Here is a 26,325-nt window from a genome sequence, read left to right as displayed (position 1 = left end):
AAAGAGTGCTAACTCCGTGACTTGAGTTGCCCTTCACTTTTCAGCGTGGAGATGGGAAAACTCCAATGCCTCGTGACACAATTCTCATATCGCTTATATTGCACTCCTTTTGGGAAGCTGCAGAAAGGGCCCAAAAAAGGAGAGCTAATGGACCTTATTGCCCTCAGACAGAACAGGAGCTGCTGGTGGAAAGAGTCTAGTGTCTGTGGTTAAGAGATGAGTAATGGGAAAAGAGGAGTATAGCTGCCGAGTGACAGATGCACTCCTTCCTGCTCTGTCATTAAGCCGTCCCTGTGATCAACACAAGATGACGAAGAGCCTGTTTAATGGGCCAAACCGCAGTTATGAATGTGGTTTTCTTCCTTTTTTAGGTGTGCGAGAATCATTTAGATGTCATCGCATAGGTAAGCACTTGTAGCAGTTAGTAATGGCCTGTTTAAGAGAAGACGGATAAAAACTTGCACTTGAGTTATTAGAATTGCGTCTACCTCGATAAAACGTGGCTTAGCTCAAACAGTATTTGCATGACCATATTTATATGTAAAACTGTTCGTCTCTTTTAACTGGCAAATCTCATGAAAACTGTCAAGACAGGCATGCGCCGAGTAGGTTGCACATCTGAATTTCAATTTACTTTGTGACCGTAAAAAAAAGTGTTTTATTTAGTATGAATGAAATTTGGATGTACTATGTTGTTACTGTCATGTGACCTACCAGCATCAGTTGCATGGCTTCACTGCCATTTACAAATCATTTCCCGTGGCCTCATGGGATGGTAAAGTGTCCATCAAATGCGCACTTCAGAATCTCCTGGGACTTTTTGGATACTGTTTTTCGAATACTATGCGTTCGGACGTACTACTCACGTGGTGTAGTGTTTTTCGCGTACTATATAGTAGGGAAGTATTTGACTTCCAACACAGTTGGGGTCATATTTCACCCAGAAATTTGTGTTTAGTATATTTTATATAGTAATTAAAGATAGAATTTGTAACTTTCGATGCTCTAGCGGTTAATAAACAAAACAGCTTGAGTCTTGTGGAAGAACATTGCAGCCTGAGTTATGAGGAGTAACGCAGATACTGGGCTACACCGCAGCGGTTGTCCAGCTCGGTCTAAAATACTCCAAATATAAGCACTTATTATAGGTGTACCGTAGTGATTTAGGATTAAAAAAAAACTCATTCACTCATCCTCACTCATTATATACCGTTGTGATGGCTAAGGCCACACCTGAATGAACATTTTAATTGGTTCTAGTTTATTTTTATTTTTTTTGTGGGTAATAATTGATATTTTTGTTTGATTTAAGGAATTAATTTTTTTGTTTTGGTCTAGGAATTTCTATGTATATTGTCTGTTTAAATTTAAGTTACCCAGACCTTGGAATTGGAGAAGCTACGTGGTCTCTTTAGTGGTTTAAATATCAAGGAGCAACAAAGTTCATTACAATTTATTTCTAGAGTGCACGCTAGAGTTAATGAAACCACAACCAAAATATGGGTTTAAAGTTTTATTTAAGTTTTTTATATGTATATCTTACCCATAGTTTCGCCAGGATCCATGACTGCAGCATGGAACGGTTTGGAATGAAAAGGGTGCGGCCTTTTCCTGGTGTCCTTTATATATCTCATGGGGAATTATGGGAAATGTAGTTTTTAGGACAATATGTGTTGGGGTCGTCTATTAATTCACATGTTTAAAGGAGGTGTTTTGCTAATGAATGTTTAAGTGTATTTTCTTTATTGCTTTATGGTAAATTATTCTTATGTTCATTATTGTCCGTGTATTGTTATATATATTTTTCCCTTTTATGTTTGATGTAATGGAATGAGAAGTCATGTGATACCCCTGTAATTATCAAAATGGTTTGGTCTGGATTGTTAAAAGAGCTTCAATGTCTGTGGCTGGGTTAGTTCTGGTGAGGGATCCCTGAGAAACATCTGAGACCCAGAACTCAGTAATGTGCTGTTTTTGCCTCATTTATTAGTTAGTGTTTTTTCCCCCTTTATTTTTGCACAATTTGTGGCCAGCACTTAATTGTTACAGTCAATAAAATAAAACTTTGTTGACTCCATGAATGTCTCCTGAAAATTTTATGGAAAGAACCTGACAACCGTAGATTCTGTAAATTTTGAACATAGTCACAGTGTATACCTTTTTAAATAGCTTGTTTTTATTTTGTATTTATATTTGTTATATTATGTAATTTTGAAATGAACCCTATTAATTAACCTATTGAGATAAAAGATAAAATTAGTCCCCCTTAACATTATAGTAATGAAAATTTGTGAGTATGATGGTCTTAAATGGTCCTAAAGTAGGCATAATTTTCTTTATGCAAACTATTATAATCTCCTCTTTGTTCTCCCTTTTTTGGGATTTTTTTGTAAAATATGATGCATACATTTCTTAGTGAGATTCACCTGGATATTTTATGTCATAAAAGGTTGCCGATTCTCCAGACAGCTCTTTGTCAAAAGGCCCCAATTAGTTTGAATGCTGGGGGACGGAACCTGATTGGAGGTGTGAATGAAAGTGAGCGTGTCCTTATGAGTCATTTTGCTGGTGGTTAAATGATGTCATTTCTTGACATTTTTGTGGAGTTTGTTTTGACATAACTGTAAAAAACATCTGTTTATCAGTGTTCATAATTACCCCTTTGCCCAGTATGCCCATAGATGTCTAGTATCTTGACTATTGTTTTGGGTCCTTTGGTTGTCAGACATGTCAGTGTATCTGTCTGTCTGTTGTTGATGTGCATCACAGATAAATTACAGTGTTTGCATCCGATGAAAAGGCATACTTGGAGACAAATGTCTGAACATGTCTGTATTTACTCTGGGATATACTTTTATTACAGAGGGTGGTGTCGTTTTTGGTTTACATAGCCGTTTGGGCAACCTCTTCAATTGTGGTTTGCAATGGTTCTTTGAAACATAAAGTCTCTTAAGCGGTATTGCTTTAGATCATTGTCCTAGTTCTCCCTTCCTGTGTGTTTTGGTTAGTAAAGTGTTTGTTTAAAGCATTTAGTTCAATGTGAAATCAGAATTGATTTGTCTTAACATGTTTGTCTTAATCTTTTGTCGAAATACAATAGTTTGCTCTTGCCACTGAAACAGGGTTACCTATGTAATGACAGCTGAACAGCCACACGGACTATTAACCAAAAACTGTGTTAGGTTGTGTAATACAGGTTGTCTGGAAATATGTTATGTATTGGATGTAATACGACTTGCAAATTCAGTTTCATGTTGATTTTCTGCATATTTATTTTTTAATTGTCATTCGTTTTCATTCCATCTTAAATTGAAGGAAAGCAGGTATAATACATTTTAGGAAAACATTGCAAGTTTTAACCCTCTGGGGTCCTTCATTTCAGAGTCACACTCAGGACCTTCGGGTCCAAATGGGCCGGAAGGGTGGGATTCATATTTATTAAAAGAAAATCATAATTTTTTTTTTACTTGTTTTTTATAATAATATTTCTTTTCTTTTTTGGTGTTTTGAGAATTTTATGATATATAATTAATATTTATGCAATAAATATGACCCATTTGCCTGCCATTTGCCATATTATTGAATATAATAGAAAATTATAATATATTTTTTTTAAAGCTGTATTTCATTTTAGAGTCAAGCCTAGACCTCATGAAAGCAATTTTTGAAATGAGATGGATGACATCTGGTGGACAAACTGAGCATTTTAAAAATGCAAAACACATAGGTAATCTGAATTTATTGGTTTATGTATAAAAGTGTGTGTGTGTGGATGTCTGTTTTGCACTCTTGATGTTTTATAGATTCACCCCTTCACTGTTGTGTACTTTTTTTCTGGATCGTGGCTGATTTGTAGATTGTACGCACAAAAAAACTCGTTATTTTCACGTTTTTGCCAATTGGCCATTCATTTCCTATCCGGGTCCATTTGGACCCGAAGGTCCTGAGTGTGACAATTTTTTTTTACAACCACTTAGATTATTCAAATCCTGTCCCCAATTTTTTGGGATGTTCATATGCCAAGAACCAAAAAAGTCACCAAATTTCAGACCATTCCGATGAAGCTATGATTTAAAAAAATATATATTTAAATGTGTCGGGTCCATTTGGACCGAAGGACCCCATAAATAATAATAATGAATTGATTTGTTGATTTATTTTGTTTGTGGGAAAATATATTCATATAGAAAATTGTCAGTTGCACTGGACGATGTTCATTTCCTGGACCATATCACTTGTTATAATAGCCTGGTTGTGCCATTTTCTTCTACATTTTCTCTCTGAGCTGTTATCTGTAAGCAGGCCACTGTGCAAAAGGACACCATCACTGTCACAGGAAGTGGTGTATAGGCACAGGAAATGCAGACTCATAGGGAGGCAGCTGATGGAATGCAATGTTTTTTCCAGCCCAGTCAAACTACCGGTAACCTAGACAGTCCAGTTTAGGACAGAATACAGTGATTATCTGGAGTACAGTGATGGTTTTGAGTGGTAATACCATGGTACTTTGGAGTACTATAGACTGGTCTTTGGTCACTTTTTTTGTTAATTGTTAAGAGAGTGAGCACAAAACAGTTTGAAAAGGTGTTTTAATGCCAACTTTTAAGTGTTTGTGACTTTAATAACTAGATTTTTTTTCTTATTTATCCACATCTGATTCGTTGCTATTCCACATGTTTGAGTCACATGTGTCTATTTCAAAACATTTGGACAGACATCAGGTATTAATCCACACATACAGCTGCAACATTCCATTCAGACTGATAAAATGGGATTTGGGAGCCAGAAAGAACCAATTGAATTCCCATCATGAGACTTGTTGAATTTGGCAACAAAAAGTGCTGAAAACAGATTCAGTGTTCATCCATTAGATTCTCCTTGGTTAACATTTTAAACATTGCAGTGAAATGAGTCATTTTATGAATGAGCATAATTGAATTCATTCTCTAATTTTCTCTCTGCAGAGCTTTCCATCCTGCCGGAGGAGAGCAGAAGGTAAGACGGTTACTCTTTTTCTCCTCTGTCAGACAGAACGCAAAGCTTTCGCAAGACCACTCGACCAGCTCCTGATATCTGAAGAAACGCATTTAGATCTGTTCTCAAGTTCTCAGCTGCTTTGAATACTTCAGGACTGACAGACACTCACACATACACCTAGCTAGCTCAACATCATATGTAGATGTATGTGTGTGTGTGAGCATTCATTTAAATATAAAATTGTATATACAACGAGACCCTGGAATAACTTTTACAAACATTTGCTATTTATGAATATGTTTTGTTTTTAAGTACATCCTTGTACTTCCCAAAGGATTTTTTTTGGTCCGATTTCGCTCATTTCTTGGCACAACTTTGTCCCCAAAGCATATCTTAGTTAAGCCCCACACTTATACTTGTATCTCAAATACACAATCCTTCATAACTCATTCTTATGTAAGTTTCATGGTTCTGTTAGCTTTCGTGGGCTGGTTGCACTATATTGCGGAAGTTTGGGTGGTTTGTCTATTTGCTCGTCTGATTCTAATGTTAAACATCTTGCTTTTGGTCTTGCTTAAAACTTACCTTAACCAGTTTTTGGTTTGATTGAATTTGCATTGCCACAGAATGCACAAAACCAGACTAAATGTACATTTTCCCATTTGCACATGCTGTAAATTAATTTAGCCTTTATGGATTTTATAGTTGGATACATTATAGCTAGAATTGCTAATTCAAAGCTTAATAAACTATTTTATATTTGTGTATATACAACATATCTAAAATGTATACATTTAAATATAATTTATATTACTTATATTTTTATATACGTTTGTTTCATATTTGACATGCATATGAAAACTATTTAAAACTTTCAAAAATAAATTGTTATTAACATGTTTAAACGTGTTATTTTATAGTAGGGTCAGTGAAAATGTTGGCTGGGCAGATGTTGGCTTTGTTGCATACTAAAACAAAACTTTGAATGGGAGAAATCACGCCCTCATGTGGCTGCAATAGATCACAGCACGGGTATCTGCAACAGTGTCTGTTTATAATTCTAGTCATATCAGACAGTTATACTTTTCCTTTCGACCTATTCAGGTACAAAGTACAGCCAAAATGAAGGAGGTCCTTTAAGCTGGACCATGGCCTGATCTCAAGATAAATATTTGTGCTTAGGGTGTGTTCACACTTCTCAAACAATTCCCCTCCACTTTCTCCATGCTCATAATTTGCTGTGAAAAGACACAAAGACAATTCACACCTTTTTTCCCACCAGTTAATCCTCTCATTTGGAGAGGATTAACTATTAAACCGTATCCGGGATTGTGCATTCACCTGTGGTGCCACTAGTGTTTATGAGATGGCGTGTGTGTGTGTGTGTGTGTGTGCACGATCTGACATGCATTGTGTTGCTTTGCACTGTCTTTCTCCACACTCAGGATTCACTCGCACCTGCATCCAGTCAGCCCAAGTACTCGTTTGCACCGAGCACAGCCATAAACAAGATGGCGCGGCCGTTCTCCGCAGCTTTTGGCAATGGCAGCAAGGGGCCTGTCATCAAGCCAGTGTCGTACGCCCCCAAGCCTAACTTCAACTCGCAGGTGCCCAGCAGCACGCCGCAGCCTCACAATGGGTAGGTGACCAGCCAGCCAGGTCTCCAACCGAGACTCAGGCTCATAATCTTCTTTAAATCGGGCTTTGATCGCCACGGGACCTGCTTGATGAGCTTAGTCCACAATAATGAACCTCATCATACCCAAGGCTGCATGTTTCTAATGATGCAGCAATAACTCAGTGATGGGTAAGAACGCCCGCAGCTCCCAGAATTCACGGTGAGCGTGAGTTGTCTGGATTCTAGCTCTGAAATTGGGCTGCACGATATTGGAAAAATAAAACGGACACTGCGATATTTACTGACATATATATATATATATATATATATATATATATATATATATATATATATATATATATATATTGCGATATAAAGAATACAGGAATGTTTTCCAGAGGACTTAAATAGCTATATTTGGAAAGAATGAATAATTCCAAAATTAGTGGGGTTATTTTCTTGTAATCAGCTGGAAAAATAAATTAATAACAAATAAATTAAACCATCATTTTAGGGCCTATTATATTTGATATAATAATATAATTTTATATATATTATATGTATATATATATAATATATAAATAATATTAGTTAGTCTAAAAAAATATTCTTTCATATTTATTTATTTATTTATTTTCTGTGATTTATTCAATAACACATTAAAGATAAGAAATATTGTAAGTGTTGTACTGTAAAAAAAGAAATTGAGTATTTTATAAAAATAATACCATTTATAGTATATTCTGGTGATGGTAGCACATATATTTATTTAATTAAAATGCAGTCTGCACGATTTGACACATCGCGACTAGTCTGACAGTTTAAGTTGACGTTTCTGCACAGTGAGGTTTGGGGTCAGTGAGTTAAAGAGTCTGGTCTTTAGTGTATTTTTCCGGGTTTATTGTGCATGCTTGTAATAAACGAGTTGGCGTTAAGCAGCTGTGTCTGTTTTCCTTGTTGGAACAGGCGGTTGCATCGCCACCCCGGTGACCAGGCTGTTCTGGGACCCGCTCGAACACGCCGTCTTCATCTGTTTTCCTCTCCACCTCTTTATCATCCCTTTGCAGGGACATTCTGCTCCTCTTTTCCGCCAAGGTCCAGCATTTTAACGAGCACTTTTATTAAAGCTGATCAAAACAACAGATGTTAGCCGTCAAGAACGGTGGAGTTGAAGACAGTAAAATTGTGGTGTTTTTTCTGTTTATTTAACATAAAGACATGAAGGAGTTTGTGAAGGTCTAAGGTGTTGATCTGGCCAGGTTGAGAAGGTTGAAGTCTGTCTTTAGGGCTTGATGTTGTCTGTTGCTGTTTATAGAGTCCAGACCCTCCCATAAAATCTGCTGAGCCCTCAAAATGCCGTTACGGCCCCGGTGCTGAATTACTTAACGGCCTTACTTGGAAAAGCTCCTGTACTGTAATCCACCTTAACAAGTTTCCTCACAAACCAATTGCATGAAGGTGATGTTTTATTCAAATAGATGTCCTCATTGTTTTATTCAGAATCCTTGAACTTCAGATGGATTGTGGGAACATTTTCTGGAGTGTAGTGGAGGGAAGGAGGCTGAATCCGAGTGTTGCGATTTGTGTGTGTTGTTTTTTTTTTTGTGTGTGCGCTCCAGCACTGAGGTCTCCGTGTTCTCTGGAGATCACACAGTCATGTCAGCATTCTGAGCATGTTCACTGCACCGCACGCCTACAAGCTTGTTTTTACAACTCTTCACTCTAAGGGGCACTATTGCATGCAGTGTTTGTGGAATGGTACCAACTTTTGAGATTTGAAAAATGCCTTAATAGAATATCATACTTTTGATTTGAACACTTATGTATTTTGTAATATACACTACTGTTCAAAAGTTTGGGGTCAGTAAGATTATTTATTCATTGATTGAAAGTAACAGTAAAGCCACTTATAATATCACAAAACATTTCTATTTAAAATAAACGGTGTTCTTATGAAGAATTTTGTATCGAAATGTATCAGTTTCCACAATTTTTCAATATTGATAATATTAAGAAATGTTTATTCAGCAGCAAATGATCAAATCAGAATGATTTCTGAAGGATCATGTGACACTGAAGACTGGAGTAATTTCAGCTTTATCATGACACGAATAAATTACCATTTTAAAATGTTCAAACAAAAAACGGTAATATTATGAATTATAATTACAGTTTAAAATAACTGTTTTCTCTTTATTTATGATCAAATAAATGTAGCTTTGTTGAGCATAAGATAAAGTGAGCGTATATGTGCATTATGTATTTTTTTATTTAAGTTCCCCAAGTAAGTTAATAAAATATAGTAATTCATTACCTTTTCCATTGTTTTTTTTATAATGAATGGATATTTTCTACTTGCTAAACTTTAAAATGCGTAATGAATCATTGACTAGAAAAGGAAAGTGATTTTATTCAGTTGTCACAAACGACTGCAAAACTCGTACATCTTTTAGGAACCATGTATTTAGGGTAATGTTGGTTTAATGGTGTAAAGCCAGATTCAGTGTCAGTTAGATCTAGTGGTTGTCATGTTTGGCAAAAGTTGCAGGGATATCTTTAATAATAAAAGCACATTAAAAGTTATAGAACAGAATAATTTAACTTATTTAACAGGAGGTACAGCTCATGTTTTCACATGTTCTGTTGTGTTACTTAAAGCACACAATTTGCTTTGTTTGTCTCTGCATCATGTCTTTCTAAATGCTGTGTATTCTGCTCTGTGTGATTTTATTTCTAAACAATTTTCTCTTCTCCTCTCTCTTTTTTTTTAAATCTCCTTTGTCATTCCACAGATGGAAGTTCTTGACAAGTTAGTAATGCCTTTCCTTATTTCCCTCCTGCTCTGAAAAATGTGTGCAATTATTGTTTTTGGCTATCAAATCCCAGCCCTGTGGCTCTGCCTCGATCCGTTTTCATATGTTTGTTTCCCTAAATTGAATTTATCTTTCCTTTTTCCCAAGCCTGCATTGTTGCAGTATTGGCTTAAGGAGCAGTCTGTAATTATTCACTATGGGATTGTAAATGTACAGCTTTATTCCAGCGTTGATATTTCAGAGCGCATTGGACAGTCTCCATTCACACGGTGTAAAGTCAGGCTGCTTTAATGGACACTGTTGTGTTCTTTGTTGTACTCCTCCCACTCTTCCTCTCTATTGTTATTTGTGCTCCTTTTCCTTTTTTCTCCATCCTGTTTTTTCTGTGTTCCTTCACTCTCCCGTTCATTAGAGGAGAAGCCTTCTATGAGGAGTTGTACCCTGAGGGGAAGTAAGTGCTGAATGCTTGTGGCTCTAATGCACTAGCTCAAAGAACTTAGACCTGCCGCTGACCTCACTAATAAACTCTTGCTTTTGACGACATCAGACCATGTTTCATTGCTTTTTCACTCAGGAGTTGAACTGTATTGAAATGTGGCACTTTAGCTGGGTCGTTTGAAACTATTAGCAAATGTAGTCGTGCACTTTGAATGACTTCATTAGAGCATGAAGCAATGATGTGGAGCCTGAATAGAAATCACATTTCGTGGGTGTTTTGATTGATTATTTTGTGTGCATGTAGTTATGTATCCGATGTGTGAAAAACAGGGCTTTCAACCATTCTAGACTCTCCCATCAGACTCTCAGCCAACCCACAGACTCCAGTACTTAAGCAAAGATTTTCTCCGATATATTTTTACTACATTATTTAATTAAATAATAAACTGATTAATACTATTTTGAATAACTTTGATTAAAGGCATTTAGCAGACGCTTCTATCCAAAGCAACATTTTTGTCACAGGGCCAACAATATTCAAAGTAAATGCCAGGTTTAATAAAGCTGCACTAGGAAACAAGCTGAAGTTAACATTACACTATTAACATTACAAAATTAAATAAAAAAATATAATTAATACAAATATGAATATTAATTACTATTAAAAATAATACATTATAATTAAAATGGATGGCTTAAATAAGGAACATTAATTGTTAAATTGAATACATTTTTAAAAATCTATAGCCCTTCTCTATGGAGCCATCAAATAACTTAAAGGTATTTTTAAAAATTGTCATTTCTCACCCTTATGTTGTTCCAAATCCATAAAACTTTTGTTCATCTTCAAAACCCAAATTAAAAATTCTATGTACCTAAAAATCTGATGCTTCAAAATTAAGAGATTATAAAATTAATCCATATGAATTTTTTAATCCAAGACTTCGGAAGAGACACAATCTCTTTATATGATGAACAGATTTTATTTAGGCTTTTATTCACAGTATAAACATTGTGTTTGGAATATGAACGAAAGTCTTATGGGTTTTGGGCGACATGAGGGAGTATTAGATGATAGAATTAATTTTTTTGGGGGAACTATCCCTTTAAGGCACCCCTGTTTGAAAACCCTGTCACTAAAACATCACCTTAATAAATGTTACAATGCTAATCATAGTTTCTGCACCATAATAATATAGTTACTCTAATAGATCTGTGGTATCTTGTTGTTGTAGCAAATGTAACTACTCTATTTTGTCAGAAACTTTGGTTACCATGATGAGTTTTTGTAAAGGAATTTATGCACCCCAGAAAAATTTTTTTTTAGGATCATCATGTACAGCACGTTCCCTCGCTGTGTTTGGTGTAGTCGTCTCTTCTTGTGCTGCACGCATTATGTGAAGCCGTTTGTGTATTTTTGGTGGTGTGCTGTGCTGCTGTGGTGAATGAGAGAGGTCACCAAGGGCTCATGTCTCCAGGCACGGTCTGCGGGTGGAAAACACGGCCTGCTTCATCCCCAACGATCGCAGTAAGAAGAGACTGATCCAGGATACGGAGGATTGGCAGCCGCGCACCGGCACCACCCAGTCTCGCTCTTTCCGAATCCTGGCCCAGCTCACAGGCACTGACTTCAGTAAGTCAGACACATTCAGACCACAGCCTGTCAGCGTCTTATACTCCTCTCAGAGCAGTTGCTTCTCATTTGGGCTTTTTAGCATCTAAGCTCTGTCAATGGGTTTCTTTGGAAAGATAAGTTCTCAGGGAGTCAGTATTTTGTGAAGTAATGTGGAAAAAGACATTCCTAAGTAGGGACAGGAGTTATGAACAAAATCTTTAATCGTGAAAATCATTCATACCGTGGTATATCACGAGATGGTTTGCTCCAGAAATTCAACTCAAATTCATTCCATCCATCCATCGATATATCATGCTATAGTTTCAACCATCCATGTATCCATCCATCCAACCATCATTCTATTGTTCTCCAATTATAAAATAATGAAGCTGTTAAAGTAGTCTCTATTTTACTTGTCATCTTTTTTTATAATGTGTTTTATCTATATTTTTTTTTTAATTGCACAGTGTATTTACTGCGGTACACTATATACAGTTGTATCTCCCAGCCCTGTTCCTTTTTTATTTAGTGGCTGGGACCAATCTTAGTGTAGGAGGGTGTGAGAGCATGTCCTAGAGGACCCAGCTGCTGATCTGATATTGAGAGTGAGATCATAAAGGGAAATGTCGTCTATCTATAGCTTAAAGGGTTATGGCTGAGATTTTTCTCCTTTATGCGATCTAGAGCCTGAGTGGCTGTGATTTGCTCTTGCGTAAGTGGTAGGAAAGAGGTGTTCAGGCAACCATTGTTGCCGTACTGCTCCTGTACATCTCACGGGATTGACTCTCATGTTGAAAGGTGATGGTAGTTCCTTTAAAAGCAGCAATCCTCAAGTGTTTTGTAGCATTGTGTAGACCTTGGCCGTGGATTTGTGTCTAATGGTTGGTCTGATTGGTATCTCTCCTGCTTCCCTCAGTGCAGGACCCGGATGATGAGAACATGAAAAGGTCCAGGTAAAGAACTGTGTGAACTTGCTAATGAAGTGCAGTTTGAAGCATTAAATCGCTAGCTATGAGCTTTTACTACCCTAATTAAAAGATCAGCTCTCTGCGGAGAAATGCTGAAAATATGCTTTGATCCGCATTATGAGCCCTTTGTCTGATCTGTGCATTTGCAGTATAAATTCATACACAGAGTGCTGTGTGCTTTATCAGACCCACACAGAATCGTGCCCACAGATTCCTGCAGAATATAAATGCCTGTCATGTATAAAATACAGTTCGTGAGCTTAGAATTATACAGTTCTATCTCCGTTTTGGGTAGTTCTGAGATATTCAGCATCAACGTTTTTAAAACTGTTTTGTGAGATGGAACCTTTTTATTTTATTAATAACTACTAAAAAAAATGTTTTTTTTTACAAAAATAACACCACACAGGCATTAATAAACACCTAATGGATAAGATTGTCAAACGCAATTTCGACCAAAAGTGGAGATAGAACCATTTAATTCTAAGCTCACGAGTTATAGATCTAGTTCACGCAGTTTCAGATAATTCAAATTCATTGATTTTTGATGGGTGGATTATGTAGAGGAAAAAATGTAAGGGTTTATGAAAATATTCCATTATTCAACAGAAACTTTGCCATCCAATAAGGCCACGGGAGCTGAGTCACCGTTAGATTTGAAAAGTTTTTTCAAGTACACTACACTTCAACAGTTTGGAGTGCTTTTGTTTTTTTTAAGGAAATTAATACTTCTAGGCTCAGGAAGGATGCATTAAATTGGTCGAAAGTGACAGTAAAGACATGTATAATACTTCAAAACATTTCTATTTCAAATGAATACTTTTTGAAGAATCCTGGAAAAAATATATCACTGGTTCCACAAAAACATTTAGTAGCACAACAACTGTTTTTAGCATAATAATTTAAACTGCTTCTTGGGCAAATTAGATTTCGACCGCGTAATACCTACAGAATGCACTTCTATGAAATATGGGAATTTGGACGCAACCCAGTTCTGCTTTCAGAAATAGACTTTCCTATTTTCCTACTTGATTTCAAACCAAATGTTTTCCATACCCTTAAAAAGCATCTTGTGCATTGCTATCCATCAGAACATTCTCTTATGTGTAAATGCCCTTAAATCATTTGGCTTATTTAATTGTTGTCTTTAAAAAAACGGCGTGGTTCCAAATCCATTTAGCAGTTTTCCATTAAAATCAAGACAGGAAATGTGGGAAAAAGTCTGCAGATTCTGTCTGGGCCTGGTTATCTACAGATACACTTTTTTTTTTTTCTGAATTCTTCACTGCTTGCATATGTTGCATCTTTTAATCTTTCTTCATTCCCTTCTGATTTGTCTTTCTGTTCTGCTGCTCTCTCTTAACCTTATTTTCATTCCCTTCTTTTGTCTTTCTATATGTGCTGGCATGTCTTTCTCTCCCTCTGTTTTGTTCTCACTGCTCTCCTAATTTCCTGTTCTCTGTCGTGCAATGAATGGCAGGGAAAAGTTCCTCTCTGAGATTCAGAGTCCCCGTTATGCCAGGCTGAGAGACTGGCATCACGAGAGATCTGCCCGTGCCCTCAACATCAAGTCCTGAACGCTCTGTCTCCCAGGCATCAGAAGGCCGAAGTGGCTGAGATACGGCCGCACTAGAAACAAACGCATCACCTCAATACCACGTGCCAGCTAAGGGTGAACACCAACCCCAGCTATACCAGGACAAAAAATTGGGGATTGGGGGGGGGTGTAATGTTAAAAGGTTGTCAAGTTAATGAAAAAATGTAAAAAAAAACAAAAACAATGCAAGTTGAAAATAGCAAAAACTAATGTGAGAAGAAACGCAGCCATAGTCAGAAAAAAAACACACAAATTGAGCCCTACAGTCAAGTTCCCATTAGGAATATCTGAATGCTGTTGGTGTGTCGTAGTCTCTTTCAAGTGGTATCGTTTCTAAAAACTGATAATCATGTTAATTTATTGTTATTATGATTGTTGTGGTTGTTCAGAGGAGTTATCCATCACAGGACTGTTCCTATTGCTCTTTCCATCTTTCTGATTGTTGTGTAGCCCCCCTTGGGATTTTTTTCTTTCTCATTTATATGTCATTCTTTTTCTCTGACTGCAACTTAGCATAATTCACAGTTATGATGTCATCTGATCGCTCTTCCTCTGGTTTTGTCTCCAATAAGATAATAGAATCTGTTAACTCATGTCTATGAGTACATAAAACATTGTGAAACTTTCTGCTGTCCTCCTTTATTTTGTTCAGCCTCTGTTTGTTCCCTCTTCTTCATTTCAACATTTTCTGCTTTTTATACATGTCTGTTCCTTAGTATTTTAAAGAAGTGAGGGGAAAAATAATTTCCCTTTTGTATTTAATTATTTAAATCACCGCAGACCAATTTAGGCTGGTTTAATGTGCTTTTTTCAGCAGGGCCAAATAGATTCAAACATTGAAATGTTAGCTTTGGTGTCTAGTTAAGCTAACAACTCTATATTCTAAGCATTACTTAGCACAAGTATTACCAAAGAAAATCTGAGAAACACTGTTGAAAAGTGGATTGGACCGAGCACCAAAACACACTTGCTGCCAGCAGTAAGGGGCATATACACTCATGATGGGGAAGGTGCTTGTGTTGCATTGCGTGTTTGTGAATTTGGAGGCTGAGCTATCAAGATAGGGGTGTGATCCTTTTGGGTAGGGATATGTTTGTTTTGGTGATTCTCAAATATCAACAGTGTTTCTCAGAAATTGCTTACTGCACCTTTAAGGTGAGTCATTTCACTCTGCGGCCATCTTTGAAACGTCTCCTTTTTCAGTCATGCAAGTACAGCTCCTATCTCTTAGAATGGGCAAATTCTCCAAACCTGTTCACCAAGCTTATGATTAAATTTCATATTTGAAATCTGTATTTTTCAGGCTGAACTAGCAAATGCGCATGTGCAGTCATATTTGTGCCTCTCAGAACTCTTTCTATAGCAACTGGAGCAGCTGGAGTGATGCAATGACTTTACCAATTGCCGATTGACTCTTTTATTTAGAAGGCTGGACTTATATTACTATGAATGGGAGAAAGTGCAAGGCGCAATGGACCTTATGCGCCAGAGAAACAAGCACACAGCCATCTTTGAACATCCGTTTTTGCAGTCGCTCTGTATATTTCTATGGCATCGCTGTCGAGGAGTAATTAGCTGGTGAAGTGGATTTACTTTTTGTAAAGTTAACTAAAGTTATCATGAGGATTGTAAATGCCAGTAGACCGGGAAGCGAGCCGTTCATTAATAAATGCGTAAGATCGCTGTGAAAATACAAACCAAAAGACAACGAGCGCAGTGCTGAAAAGGGGCGGGGCTACATAAGGTCTTTACAAGGGGACAATCCATCAGCCGGAAACTGAAGCCCCGCGGGGGCTGCCATTGTAGCGGACATCACCTGCTGTTAGCATTCCGTTGACTCCCATTCATTTTGGCGTCACTTTGACGGCAAATAACTTTACATATGAGGCGTCCAAAGACTTCATTTGTCCATTATTTATTTATAAAGAAACACGACAATGTATAAAAGGCTCCATTACTTTGTATCTTACGTTATGGCCCCGTAGAAGCCGTTTTTGTAAAAATAGGCTAACGATTGCATCATAACCACACGACTCGTCGCACAGTAGAGAAATTACCTTATAGACAGGAGGAGAAACAGTAATCTGTTTTTTTACTGTCTATGAGGCAATCGGGGGGACATAGAGGCATAAAGTCAAGGGAGAAGTCTATAGATAGAGTCCATAAAACAACGGGACAAAATATTTCAACAACGTTTTTGAGGAATTGGAAATAATTCGGTATGTGGCACAGCCACTAGAAGATTTACAACTGTCAGACAGGTTGCTCACGTCATATCTACGTCGTCAAGCTCAGTTTGAGCGTGCGGAGTATGCTCAGCCATCAGGAAGTGAGTGCTTCTAATGGGCTTCACGTTTCTCCGTTGAAATCAAGGGGGTCGCTGTGTCCATTTCTTTTATGGTCTATGGGTCTATAGAGTGGTGCAGATATGACATCACTTTGTAGGCCAAAATGCGGAAGCGAGTTAGCATTTTAGCACTTCCGTTTCCATCGTCCCGAAGTCAATGTGTTTTTTGAATGGGGTTTTGGTTAAATAGCTGAAATAAGATCTGTGGTGAACACAAGCTCAAGACACTTTCACGTTTTATTCTACAACATAAAATACATCAATTTTACCCCACTCGTGATTTTTTTTAAGCTGTTGAATGTCTCTAAAAGGCGGTTGCTAACAAGTGGCTAAATGGGACTACAGAGGCTGTCGAGGACATTAAACGTCATCACGCCAAAAAGGTAAGCTCAGTCCGCTTTTACAGCATGGTTATAATTGTGCTATAATAAACATTTTCCCAGAAAGTTTGAGTTAGAATAAAAGTCTGAAAGAGTTTTCGGAAGTTTACTGATGGTGACATTGAATTTGTGTGACCGTGGAGTAGTTTGTTTATAGCCTACTTTTAGCTTTTTACTTCGGGGGACTAATTTTGGCTTCAAAATTCATATAAGTTGTGTTCATCTGTGATAATTACTGGTATCTTGATGGACAAAACTTGCAAGTATCATAAACTTTTGTTGATCACAGAGCTTGTTTTTAGTCATAATCCAAAAGCCTTTGGGACAATCCTATTGCGTTTTTATCGCGGGAACCAGCGTGATGCTAACTGCCGGTTGGCCTACAAAGTGACGTCATACCTGCACCACTCTGCACTGTGTGATCATGTAGCTATGATGAAGTACAGGATCTGTATATGTTTATTCATTTCATTCAGATGATGTATGATTTAAAGCTCATAAATGCTACAACTGACATTGTGTGGTTTTAGCTTACAGCTTACTCTAAAATAGTCAAAATCAGTTTAAATCTCAACCAGGGGGACGGCGGTCTCTGCTAACCTTCAAGGGGGCTCCAATTTTATATATATATATATGCACGCACACGCACACACACGTATGTATATGTGTGTATACATACATTCATACATTCATATATTACATATATATACATACATACACACACACACACACACACACACACACACACACACACACACATATATATATATATATAACATTTTTTTAATATATATATTTTTAAACAATTTATTTCTTAGATAACCTAAGGTCTAACTAGTCTAAATATGTTGTAACTCTATGAAAAGACAAAACAATAAAGATTTTTATTCCCAATTAAAGCAGAAAACACCCATCATGTACTTTAATTTGCATAAAATGCCATGTCATGATGTTTTAATCTCTTCGCTTTGTTCAGGAGTGTACTTTCCATCCAGGATGTAGATGTCAGAGGTTGCATAGCTTAATAACATTTTCATTGGCTCTGGCTAACGCTGTTTTATCATGGCCTGCGTTCTGAAAGGAAATTTTCTTTCTACAGTCACGGAGTAACTCCCTGTCCTGCCAAGTCCAAGCCAGCAGACAAACCTGATGAAGTTCAAGGTAAGTACTCTCAGAACTGACAGAATAGATTGACTCTCACAGTACACACTGACTCACGGCCCGGAGTCGCTCCCACGGGGAGGGCTTAACTCGCTGACTTGTTCACGGAGCAGTCCGGCTGGCTCAGACAGGCCTGATGTTAATGGGAAAAGTAAGACATAAGGGGCACTTATGTGTTTATAGTCAAAGATGATAATATGACTCAATTATCATCCTCCCGAGATGCGGTTTATATAAGCTGAATTAAACCATGAGCCGCCTCTATTGCTCTCCTCTTATGGTGTTAGCAGCATCTCAATGATAATGATATCTCTGGATAAAAGCAAGCCATTCTAGACTACAATTGCTCTCGTTTTAATAGCAGCCCATAAATGTACACACTGCTAACAGGTCTCTGTTGGGCCATAGTGAGGAAGTGCTGAAAAAATAGATGTTTCATTGTCTTTTTTTTGTTTCGCAGCAGCTAAAGCGCCGTCCTGCAGGCCACCATGGGTGACGGACCCCGGTTTTGCAGACCGCTACCACCCAGACAAGACCAGCACGGTGGTGACCCAGCACAAGCAGCCGGTCCAACCCACTCCCATGCAGAACCGCAGCTCCATCCTTCAGGCAGCACAGCAGAGCCCTGCCGACACTAGTGGCTGTACGCCGCTCTGCGCCGCCTGCAACAAGATCATCAGGTACGGCTGGAGTCATACTTCAGGACTGCTGAAAATTTAGCAGTTCACAACCCAAAGCTAACTGCTGCAGGCATCCCAAAATACCTCCAAATCAATAATGACTATGTGCTAAATGTCATTACTTCAAGACATGAGGAGGGATAAAAGGTTGTCAAACTTTGTCAGGCAGTAATATTCCTTAAAAAACGTTGAGCTCAGAAATAGCGGCATGTCCTTGGGCTTTCTGCTGTGGAGAATCAATACGGAATGCAGTGGGTTTCTGCGTCTGACCTACTATTTCCATTAGAATGGCTTTTGCACACTGAACACTTAAGAGTGCTAAACCCAGCTGCTGATGCTCGAGCTAACCCTTTCACTTCAATGCAAAAGGCGTCAGTTGTAAGACTTTGTGTTCGTGTGCCTGTGTTCTAGGGGACGCTACGTGGTGGCGCTCGGTCGTTCCTGGCACCCGGAGGAGTTCATGTGCTGTCAGTGTAAAAAGGTGTTGGACGAGGGGGGCTTCTTTGAGGAAAAAGGATCCATTTACTGCACCAAGTGTTATGACAACCGTTACTCACCCAACTGTGCCAAATGCAAGAAGAAAATAACTGGGGTGAGCGCATTTCCTACCGTTCTGCAACACAAACGTACAATGCGGTTCTTTTGAGTAGAGTTTCACAGGAATATACACTGATCCATTCAAACTGAGTGGTGAATAGTTTGTATAAAAGTACTACTTTTATACAGCAAGGATGTATGTAATTGATCAAATGTGACAATAGAGACATTTTTAAATTTTTAAATAATATAAAAAAAATAAAATAATAATATAATCCCGAGAAATAATGTTACTGTTTCCCCAACAATATTAAGCAGCAGAACTGTTTTCAACATTGATAAATGTTTCTTGAAAAACAAATGGACATATTATAATGATTTCTGAAGGATCATGTGACACTGAAGACTGAAGTAATGATACTGAAAATTCACCTCTGCCATCACCGGAATAAATATTTTTATTATTAAAATAAAAAGACAGTTATTGTAAATTGTAATATTTTATAATATTGTAAAATTTTACAATGCATTTTAAACAAACAAAAAAATGCAGCATAAAAGACATTTAAAACAATATAATAATTCCACAAAATAAAATCTAACAGACCCCAAACTTTTGAACGATGGTATATAATATAATATATACAGTACATATGTAATATACAGAGCATTACATTATGTAATATACATTCTATTAGTTAAACATGTCAGAAGTCAACATCATTTTACCCCATTTACTTTCTGAACATCTTTATTTATTCATTGTTCCAAGCATTAAAAAATGAGCTGCAAACAGCATTTCATGTTGACTTTAGCTGTTTTCAAATTTATTAAATTCGTATATTCTTCTAAAAATGTATATTCACTGATCTGTTAAGCATTATTTAATATTAATGGCTCAACAGAAATGATTAAGCGTTACTTGAATTTAATCACGCAATGCATTAAATGCAATGCAAATTGTAGAAAAAAAACTAAGTTAATGTTATAATATGACAATATAATACTATGACAATGTCAGACCTCAAAAACAAACAAAAGCTATTTTGATTGCATAGCATGAAGCTGATGATGAAGAGCAGTGCCAGTGAGGTAAAGTGTGTGTGAGAGTTTAAAAGTGAGAGTGGAATGATTTTGTAAGTGTGAATTCATAGATGGCGTGCGCAGCTCCCTCACACCCCTGTCCTCTCCACAGGAAATCATGCACGCCCTGAAGATGACCTACCACGTACAGTGCTTCCTGTGCGCCGCCTGCAAAATGCCCATCAGGAACCAGGCCTTCTACATGGAGGAGGGAGAGCCCTACTGCGAGAGAGGTGAGCGACTCGCACGCCCGGCCGCACATCTTATCGACAGCCCCTGCCGAGAGCCGAGCGCGGGCTCCTGCGGTGTTTAATCATTCAAATGCTGCCACTTCACTTCAGACTTCAAATCTGCTCCATGCCGGCCCTGAACATTGATTAGGAGCTTTGCTGAGAACTTTTATGCTTGAGAATCTACTTTAAATATGCAATTAGTAGAAAGTGCTTTGCTGCTCAATGAAACCATTAATACTGTTAGTTCAGGTTTTTTTTTTTTAAGCTTTTTCGTTTATTCGAATCACAAGACACAAGACAGATTCAAACTCATGCTGACCACATGATCAACCAGCTGAAAGTGTCAGCATGTGTTGTAGTATCCACTTTTTATTAACTTTTTATGCTGCAACAAGGCATCAGGATTTTTTATTTTATTTAATTTTTGTTCTGACACACATTTATAGGACTAGCGAGAATTATGACTGAGGGTGTGTTCACACTTTGCTTGTTTGGTTCGATTAAAACGAACTTTGATGCAAATGCACTCTTAGTGTGGTTAATTGAATGTGTGTCCAAACGACCGCTGAAAAGATGTTTCGGTCCGCTTCCAAACGAACTCTGGTGCGGTTTGAATGAAATATAAATGCATCATGGACCATGTCACAAGACCTTAAAAAGGACAGAATGCTCAGGAATACCTGTTTTTTCCTCATCATAGTCGTGATGTTGCCCATCACAGTTTAGTGCAGGCATGAGAACCGCGTCTCCTCGCAGCAGATTGTTTGTGTGTGTGACGGAGGGTTTCCTGCTGCTGTTTCGACTCCTATACAATAAGCTCTTCACGAGTTGTCAGCTCCATCATACGCCATCATAATACGCACATACAACAAGCGCGTTTATCCCAGCACACAGCATTGTTTTGGATGTTCGGTAAGTTCCGTTGTGAAATACACGTAATAAAAGCTGACATATCCCTATGCCTTTAGGTTCAGTGCTAAAAAAAACACATTTTCCCCACTTATTTATGTTAGGCATGTCCTAATTGATCTCAAGGATCAGTAACGGGGGCAATTAGGCATTTTTAACTGGTTGATTCAGCTATCCTTAGCCCGATCCTCTTATTTCAGTTGTCATGCAGTAAGTGGCAGAAAATGGACCTTCAATTGGGTTTGCAACCGCCATTAAAAGTAAAAGAAGTGCAAATCTATGTGTTAACGTAAATCTTTTTTTACTCTGTAGTGATAGATGCCCCTTTTTTACATTTGAGCCCCTGCGCCTTAGAAACTCTGTGTATGTCCCTCTATGCATTGGATTGATTTTAATAACTTTAAATCTATTTTCCTTGTAATTGAAGTGTGCATCAAGCACAAGTATTGGATCAGGACTAGGTATCGCTAAAGACTCGGATTGGATCAGGGGCACAAAAAAAGAATTGACCGGGACGTCCCTAATTTATATGACTAGTGAGAGTTAAAACAGGACATTATTGGAAGGAGCAGGAGAAATTAGAATCAAACGTATATTTCAAACATGTTTGCCACAGCTCTAAGTGTTTAGAGATTATGTGGCGGCTGTTCTTTTATTTTGGAGCTTTTGACACTTTTATTTTTCCGAACCATGAGAAGTAGCATAGGTAACAGGTGGGTGAAGGGGCCCGGGAATGTTGAGGATCCGATTCGAACTTACATTACCACGGTTTAAATAGCATGACAAATTTCACTTCTGAATTCAAAACTAAGCTGTGCTTGTTCATTCATTTTGTTTCCTGACTGGTGGAAAGCTGCTAAATTCAGCCACCCTCCATGTTTAATTTACATTTATATAGTGCTGGTAATCACATTGTCACATTTGTTGGGCCCCTAATCTTACATAAACAGACATTAAGCGATCTGAAGGGAGTGTCTGTCTTTATGATGTAAATAGGCTTGCATTGCAGTTCCGGTGCTTTTCCAGCTTTGAAGAGTTTGGGTCTTGTGTCAGCAGCAAGTGGGCCGCTGCTTCTGTCAGAAATAAAGAGCTAGTGTTGATAAAATAGCTGCAGTCTCAGCACCTTAAAAGGATTGTGCTTTAAACCACTTACCTTGCGTACGAGACGTAAAGCCTGCAACTTTTAAGTTTTTTCCGTAATGGGTAAAACGGGGGCAATCGAAATGGGAATCTGGACCAGTGTCTGTTATCACACACTGAGCATGTGAGGCCTGAGAAAATGTAATCCCTTTTCTTTTTCCTTTCGATAAGACATTTCTTTCTTTCTTGTCTTGTTCTCTCTGTTTCTGACCAAGCATTTCTTCCTCGCTGGATTAATAGGCCCTTTTTGGTTGGTTTGTTTTTCTCTGCAGACTATGAAAAGATGTTTGGTACCAAATGCCATGGCTGTGACTTCAAGATTGATGCAGGGGACCGTTTCCTTGAGGCGCTGGGCTACAGCTGGCATGACACTTGCTTTGTCTGTGCCGTAAGTCATTTTGATGCATTGGGACCTGTCCTGAAACTCCATCTGAAACTTTCTTCACCACGCAACACTATCAAGAAATAGCCACTGTGAACCCAGACGATTCATACTTGGCTGTGTTTGCATGAAGTTTAAGTGTTTCACAGCTTTTAAAATATTCCAGATAAACAATGACATAAACTTTGTTCTTTTATGGAAGTACTGGAGATGCCTTTGCTATTTATTTAGCTTTTTTAGGAATTGAATCTGTTCATTCATTTTTATTTATGTCCCTCATTGCTGCCCACAAGAGCACGATAAATAACAAAAATTTGTGAGAAGTTTACAGGCACGTGATCTACTAAAGACAAAAAAGATTTATTATTTTATTAAATTGATAAATACATATCTTACTATTGCATTAATACATTCTATTGTACTGTAAAATGAAAAAATAAAATATATAATAATAATATAGTGTCTTTTAATACAATGTGTTATAATAAAAGTATTAATAGAATTGCTATTATTGTTTTTGTTTATAAAAATATTAGCTTTCAAACATTAAACCATTGAGCTTTTATTTTTGGCGGTAAACTGCAGAGAGACATTAACGACCTTAACAACAGATTTATGATTCTCTTTACGAATTTGGGAAGATGGTTGGTGCACGTTGCGTTCGCAAATGCAAGTGCTGTGTGTTTGAGTCGCTTATAATTAGCAGAGTAGCATTTACTGTGAATCAAAACTGAAAATGAACCCAGTGCTGTGCTTTAGTCTGAAACATGCAGCGCGTCAGACTGTATATTTATATTATTATTACATCACAACCATTGCGATTTCATGATTGCACTAAGCCATATATAATTCTCATAACCATGGATTGTCAAAATTCATAAAGTTACCGGGCAACTGGCGAGTACCACCGTTTCATCGGCGGCTTGCATGTGTGGCTTTGAACCCTGGCTAACGTGTTAATAGTGTCCCACAGATGGCAGCACCGTCAGAGGAAATCCGTGCATTAAATAAATGTATTAGAAAACGTAACCTTTCAGTTTATTGGTGTTGATGGACTCAATCTACTCCCTTTGGTTTTTTGATTATCGTTCTGAATCCGATCCAGATGTAGTCTTTGACAAAAAAGCTGGGAAAATCGCTTTTTTGTCAAACGAAACACCCCTATTCTATTGTTGATTAAAAAAACAATGCATGAAACTAAAATAAAAGTTTTTTGTTTTGTTTGTTTAAAAGCAGAGGCTCTGTCCTTTCTTTTGACATATTGCATGTTCAGATATTCATACAACAAAATATTCTGTGGGCCATGAAACATGAAAAAAATCCTGGCGGTGACTGGAAACTTGTTTTCATAAAAGCCGGCGGGGAAAGAGTTTATTTCTTTAAAAACATCTTACTGACCCAAATGCTCTCTAGAATTCAAACATTTCGCCCCCTAATATTATTGGCTTCTAGCAAGTAGCAAAGTATGAATCGCAGCTATTGAATAGCCCTGTTGTCCCTTTGCATTAGCTCCATGACTGAATAAGAGTTTGATTTCCACTGTTTAATCCTAATTTTTCATCTCCTCAGATCTGTCAAATCAATCTAGAGGGGAAGACGTTCTATTCGAAGAAGGACAAGCCACTGTGTAAAAGCCACGCTTTCTCTCCGCTGTGAGGCTCTGCTGTTCTTCAAGGAGGGTCGGAGCAGAGACTGGGGGGGTCTATAGCTATGCCAAACAAGACCAACTACTTTACTTGAAGCCTGTAACATATGGCTGACTGACAGTGATGGATACAGTAGCTCCGCTGGCTTTCACCGGCTGTTACAGCCCGCTTCGATCAGCATTCACTAAGAATGTGTCATTCAGCAAAGCACGGATCTGACTTTTCGGTGGCTTGTAAGCCGACAGACTTTGCTGTGTTACGATGCCAGTCATTCAACTGGAAAAACGGCTTATGAACGAACTGTTAGAACCACCAATGCCAGATGTCAGAATGGATAAGGCATTTGGATGTCCCTCCTCATCCACCTCCACCTCCAAACGTACACCTGCAGTATTCATGATGCTTTGTAAATCCAAAGATATTACACATTCTTACTTACACGGCTCACTTTACTTTCACATTTTAGATAGATTTGGTTTCGTTTTAGTATTTCAATACTTTTTGCGGTCATATTTCACCCCTTTTTATATTGCATAATCAAAATTAAGCCACTTGTTTAGAATTTTAACATTTTTTTATGACTTAATTTCCATGACAGTTGAGCACATTTTTCCTACTTGTCTTTCTAATTACTGTAATGCAATAAAATAAAAAAAATGTAAAGTATTTATACATCATGATAGTATTTGTATTCCCTTTTATGCAATACAGCAAAAAAGAAAATCACCATTTAAAAATGAAGAGAATGATTATCATGAAAATATTGTCTCAGTGGAAAAAAACTAACTGAAAATTATATTTCTTTTGATTTTGGTGTCAAACGTGACCTTTTTTTTGTTTTTTTTTTAGATTCACCCATCTCTTCTGCCCTCTGATGTATATTTATCACCCAAAGTTCCATCCTCTCTCGTCACAAATAACGACAAAGCATTTACCATGCAATGAGTGAAGCAATCTAGTCGGTCTCTATACAATCCAATTTGTAGGCTAAAGCATTGAGCATGTGATCTCCTCAGACAGGATCTTAAAGTGGGCCCTCAATCCTCTAGATAGTGTGCAGCCTACTTTTTTGCTCTGCCTGATTTGCTGTGCCAGGGTACTTAAGGTAATGGCAAACCACAGAGGAATAAAATGCCCCTGGCAGTCACGCTGGAATACATTAGCACTGATTGCATGAGTTCCATCCTGACCCAACCGATGGTCTCTACATGTCTTCAATACTAAAGACGCTACATTCATCTGTTCTAATCAGACAGGTAGTTTGAATTAAGGAAAGGCCTGTGATGCCATAAAAATGGTTTGCATTGGCGCAAAAGGATCCTGCAATTTTTTGTGGTATCTGAGTCACTTGTAGTGTTTGCTCACTGTGCCATTTAAAGCTTTGTGCATAATCTTATGCCATTTGGGCAGTAACACATCCAAACATAGTGGCTCTTCTTTAGAGACGCTTCCCAGAACATCATTCCCTTATCGCGATCTCCTGCGCTCTAATCGGAAGAAATGCAACCCTCCAATATCCTGCTCTTAGAAAGCTATATATATTTGAGGCAACAGCTCAATTTTGTACTTTTATTGTATTGACAATGTGTTATCAACTATCAAGTGCTTTTTTATAGCTTTGCAGCCTTTAACTATTGTGTCAAACTGCTGTATTCTGTGCAGAGGTTTATATGTCAGATGGTGCAAATCATTTATAAAGAAATTGGGAGACACTTAGTCAATAAATCACCTGCAGTCATGTTGCGGTGTGCTGACTTATATGAATGGCAGTGACATTGGCTTTTCTGCATGTATTTGAATT

General features: G+C 37.7%; 1 protein-coding gene across 5 annotated transcripts in view; it reads left to right on the top strand.

The window, feature by feature from the left end:
• The window catches only part of pdlim7 (PDZ and LIM domain 7), a 44,973-nt gene extending 18,711 nt beyond the window's left edge, over nucleotides 1–26,262 (top strand). For 2 of the 5 annotated variants that reach the window (XM_077247571.1, XM_077247574.1), the window contains exons 4-11: nucleotides 4,965–4,995; nucleotides 6,423–6,616; nucleotides 17,853–17,914; nucleotides 18,375–18,594; nucleotides 19,006–19,186; nucleotides 20,327–20,447; nucleotides 22,769–22,884; nucleotides 24,448–26,262. In XM_077247571.1, the coding sequence (XP_077103686.1) occupies nucleotides 4,965–4,995; nucleotides 6,423–6,616; nucleotides 17,853–17,914; nucleotides 18,375–18,594; nucleotides 19,006–19,186; nucleotides 20,327–20,447; nucleotides 22,769–22,884; nucleotides 24,448–24,534 (1,012 nt within the window). In that variant the 3' untranslated portion in view covers nucleotides 24,535–26,262. Of the gene's footprint in view, nucleotides 1–4,964; nucleotides 4,996–6,422; nucleotides 6,617–9,387; nucleotides 9,405–9,820; nucleotides 9,860–11,324; nucleotides 11,480–12,377; nucleotides 12,415–13,909; nucleotides 14,653–17,852; nucleotides 17,915–18,374; nucleotides 18,595–19,005; nucleotides 19,187–20,326; nucleotides 20,448–22,768; nucleotides 22,885–24,447 lie in introns of those variants that run through there. The other 3 variants (XM_077247573.1, XM_077247575.1, XM_077247576.1) reach the window with 2 other exon arrangements.
• The last annotated feature ends 63 nt before the right edge of the window (nucleotides 26,263–26,325 follow it).

This window comes from Siphateles boraxobius, unplaced genomic scaffold, assembly GCF_051911475.1.
Source record: "Siphateles boraxobius isolate OS27281-9 unplaced genomic scaffold, OSU_SipBor_1 3, whole genome shotgun sequence".
Lineage (NCBI taxonomy): Eukaryota > Metazoa > Chordata > Actinopteri > Cypriniformes > Leuciscidae > Siphateles > Siphateles boraxobius.
This window is presented reverse-complemented; position numbering and strand designations above follow the sequence as displayed.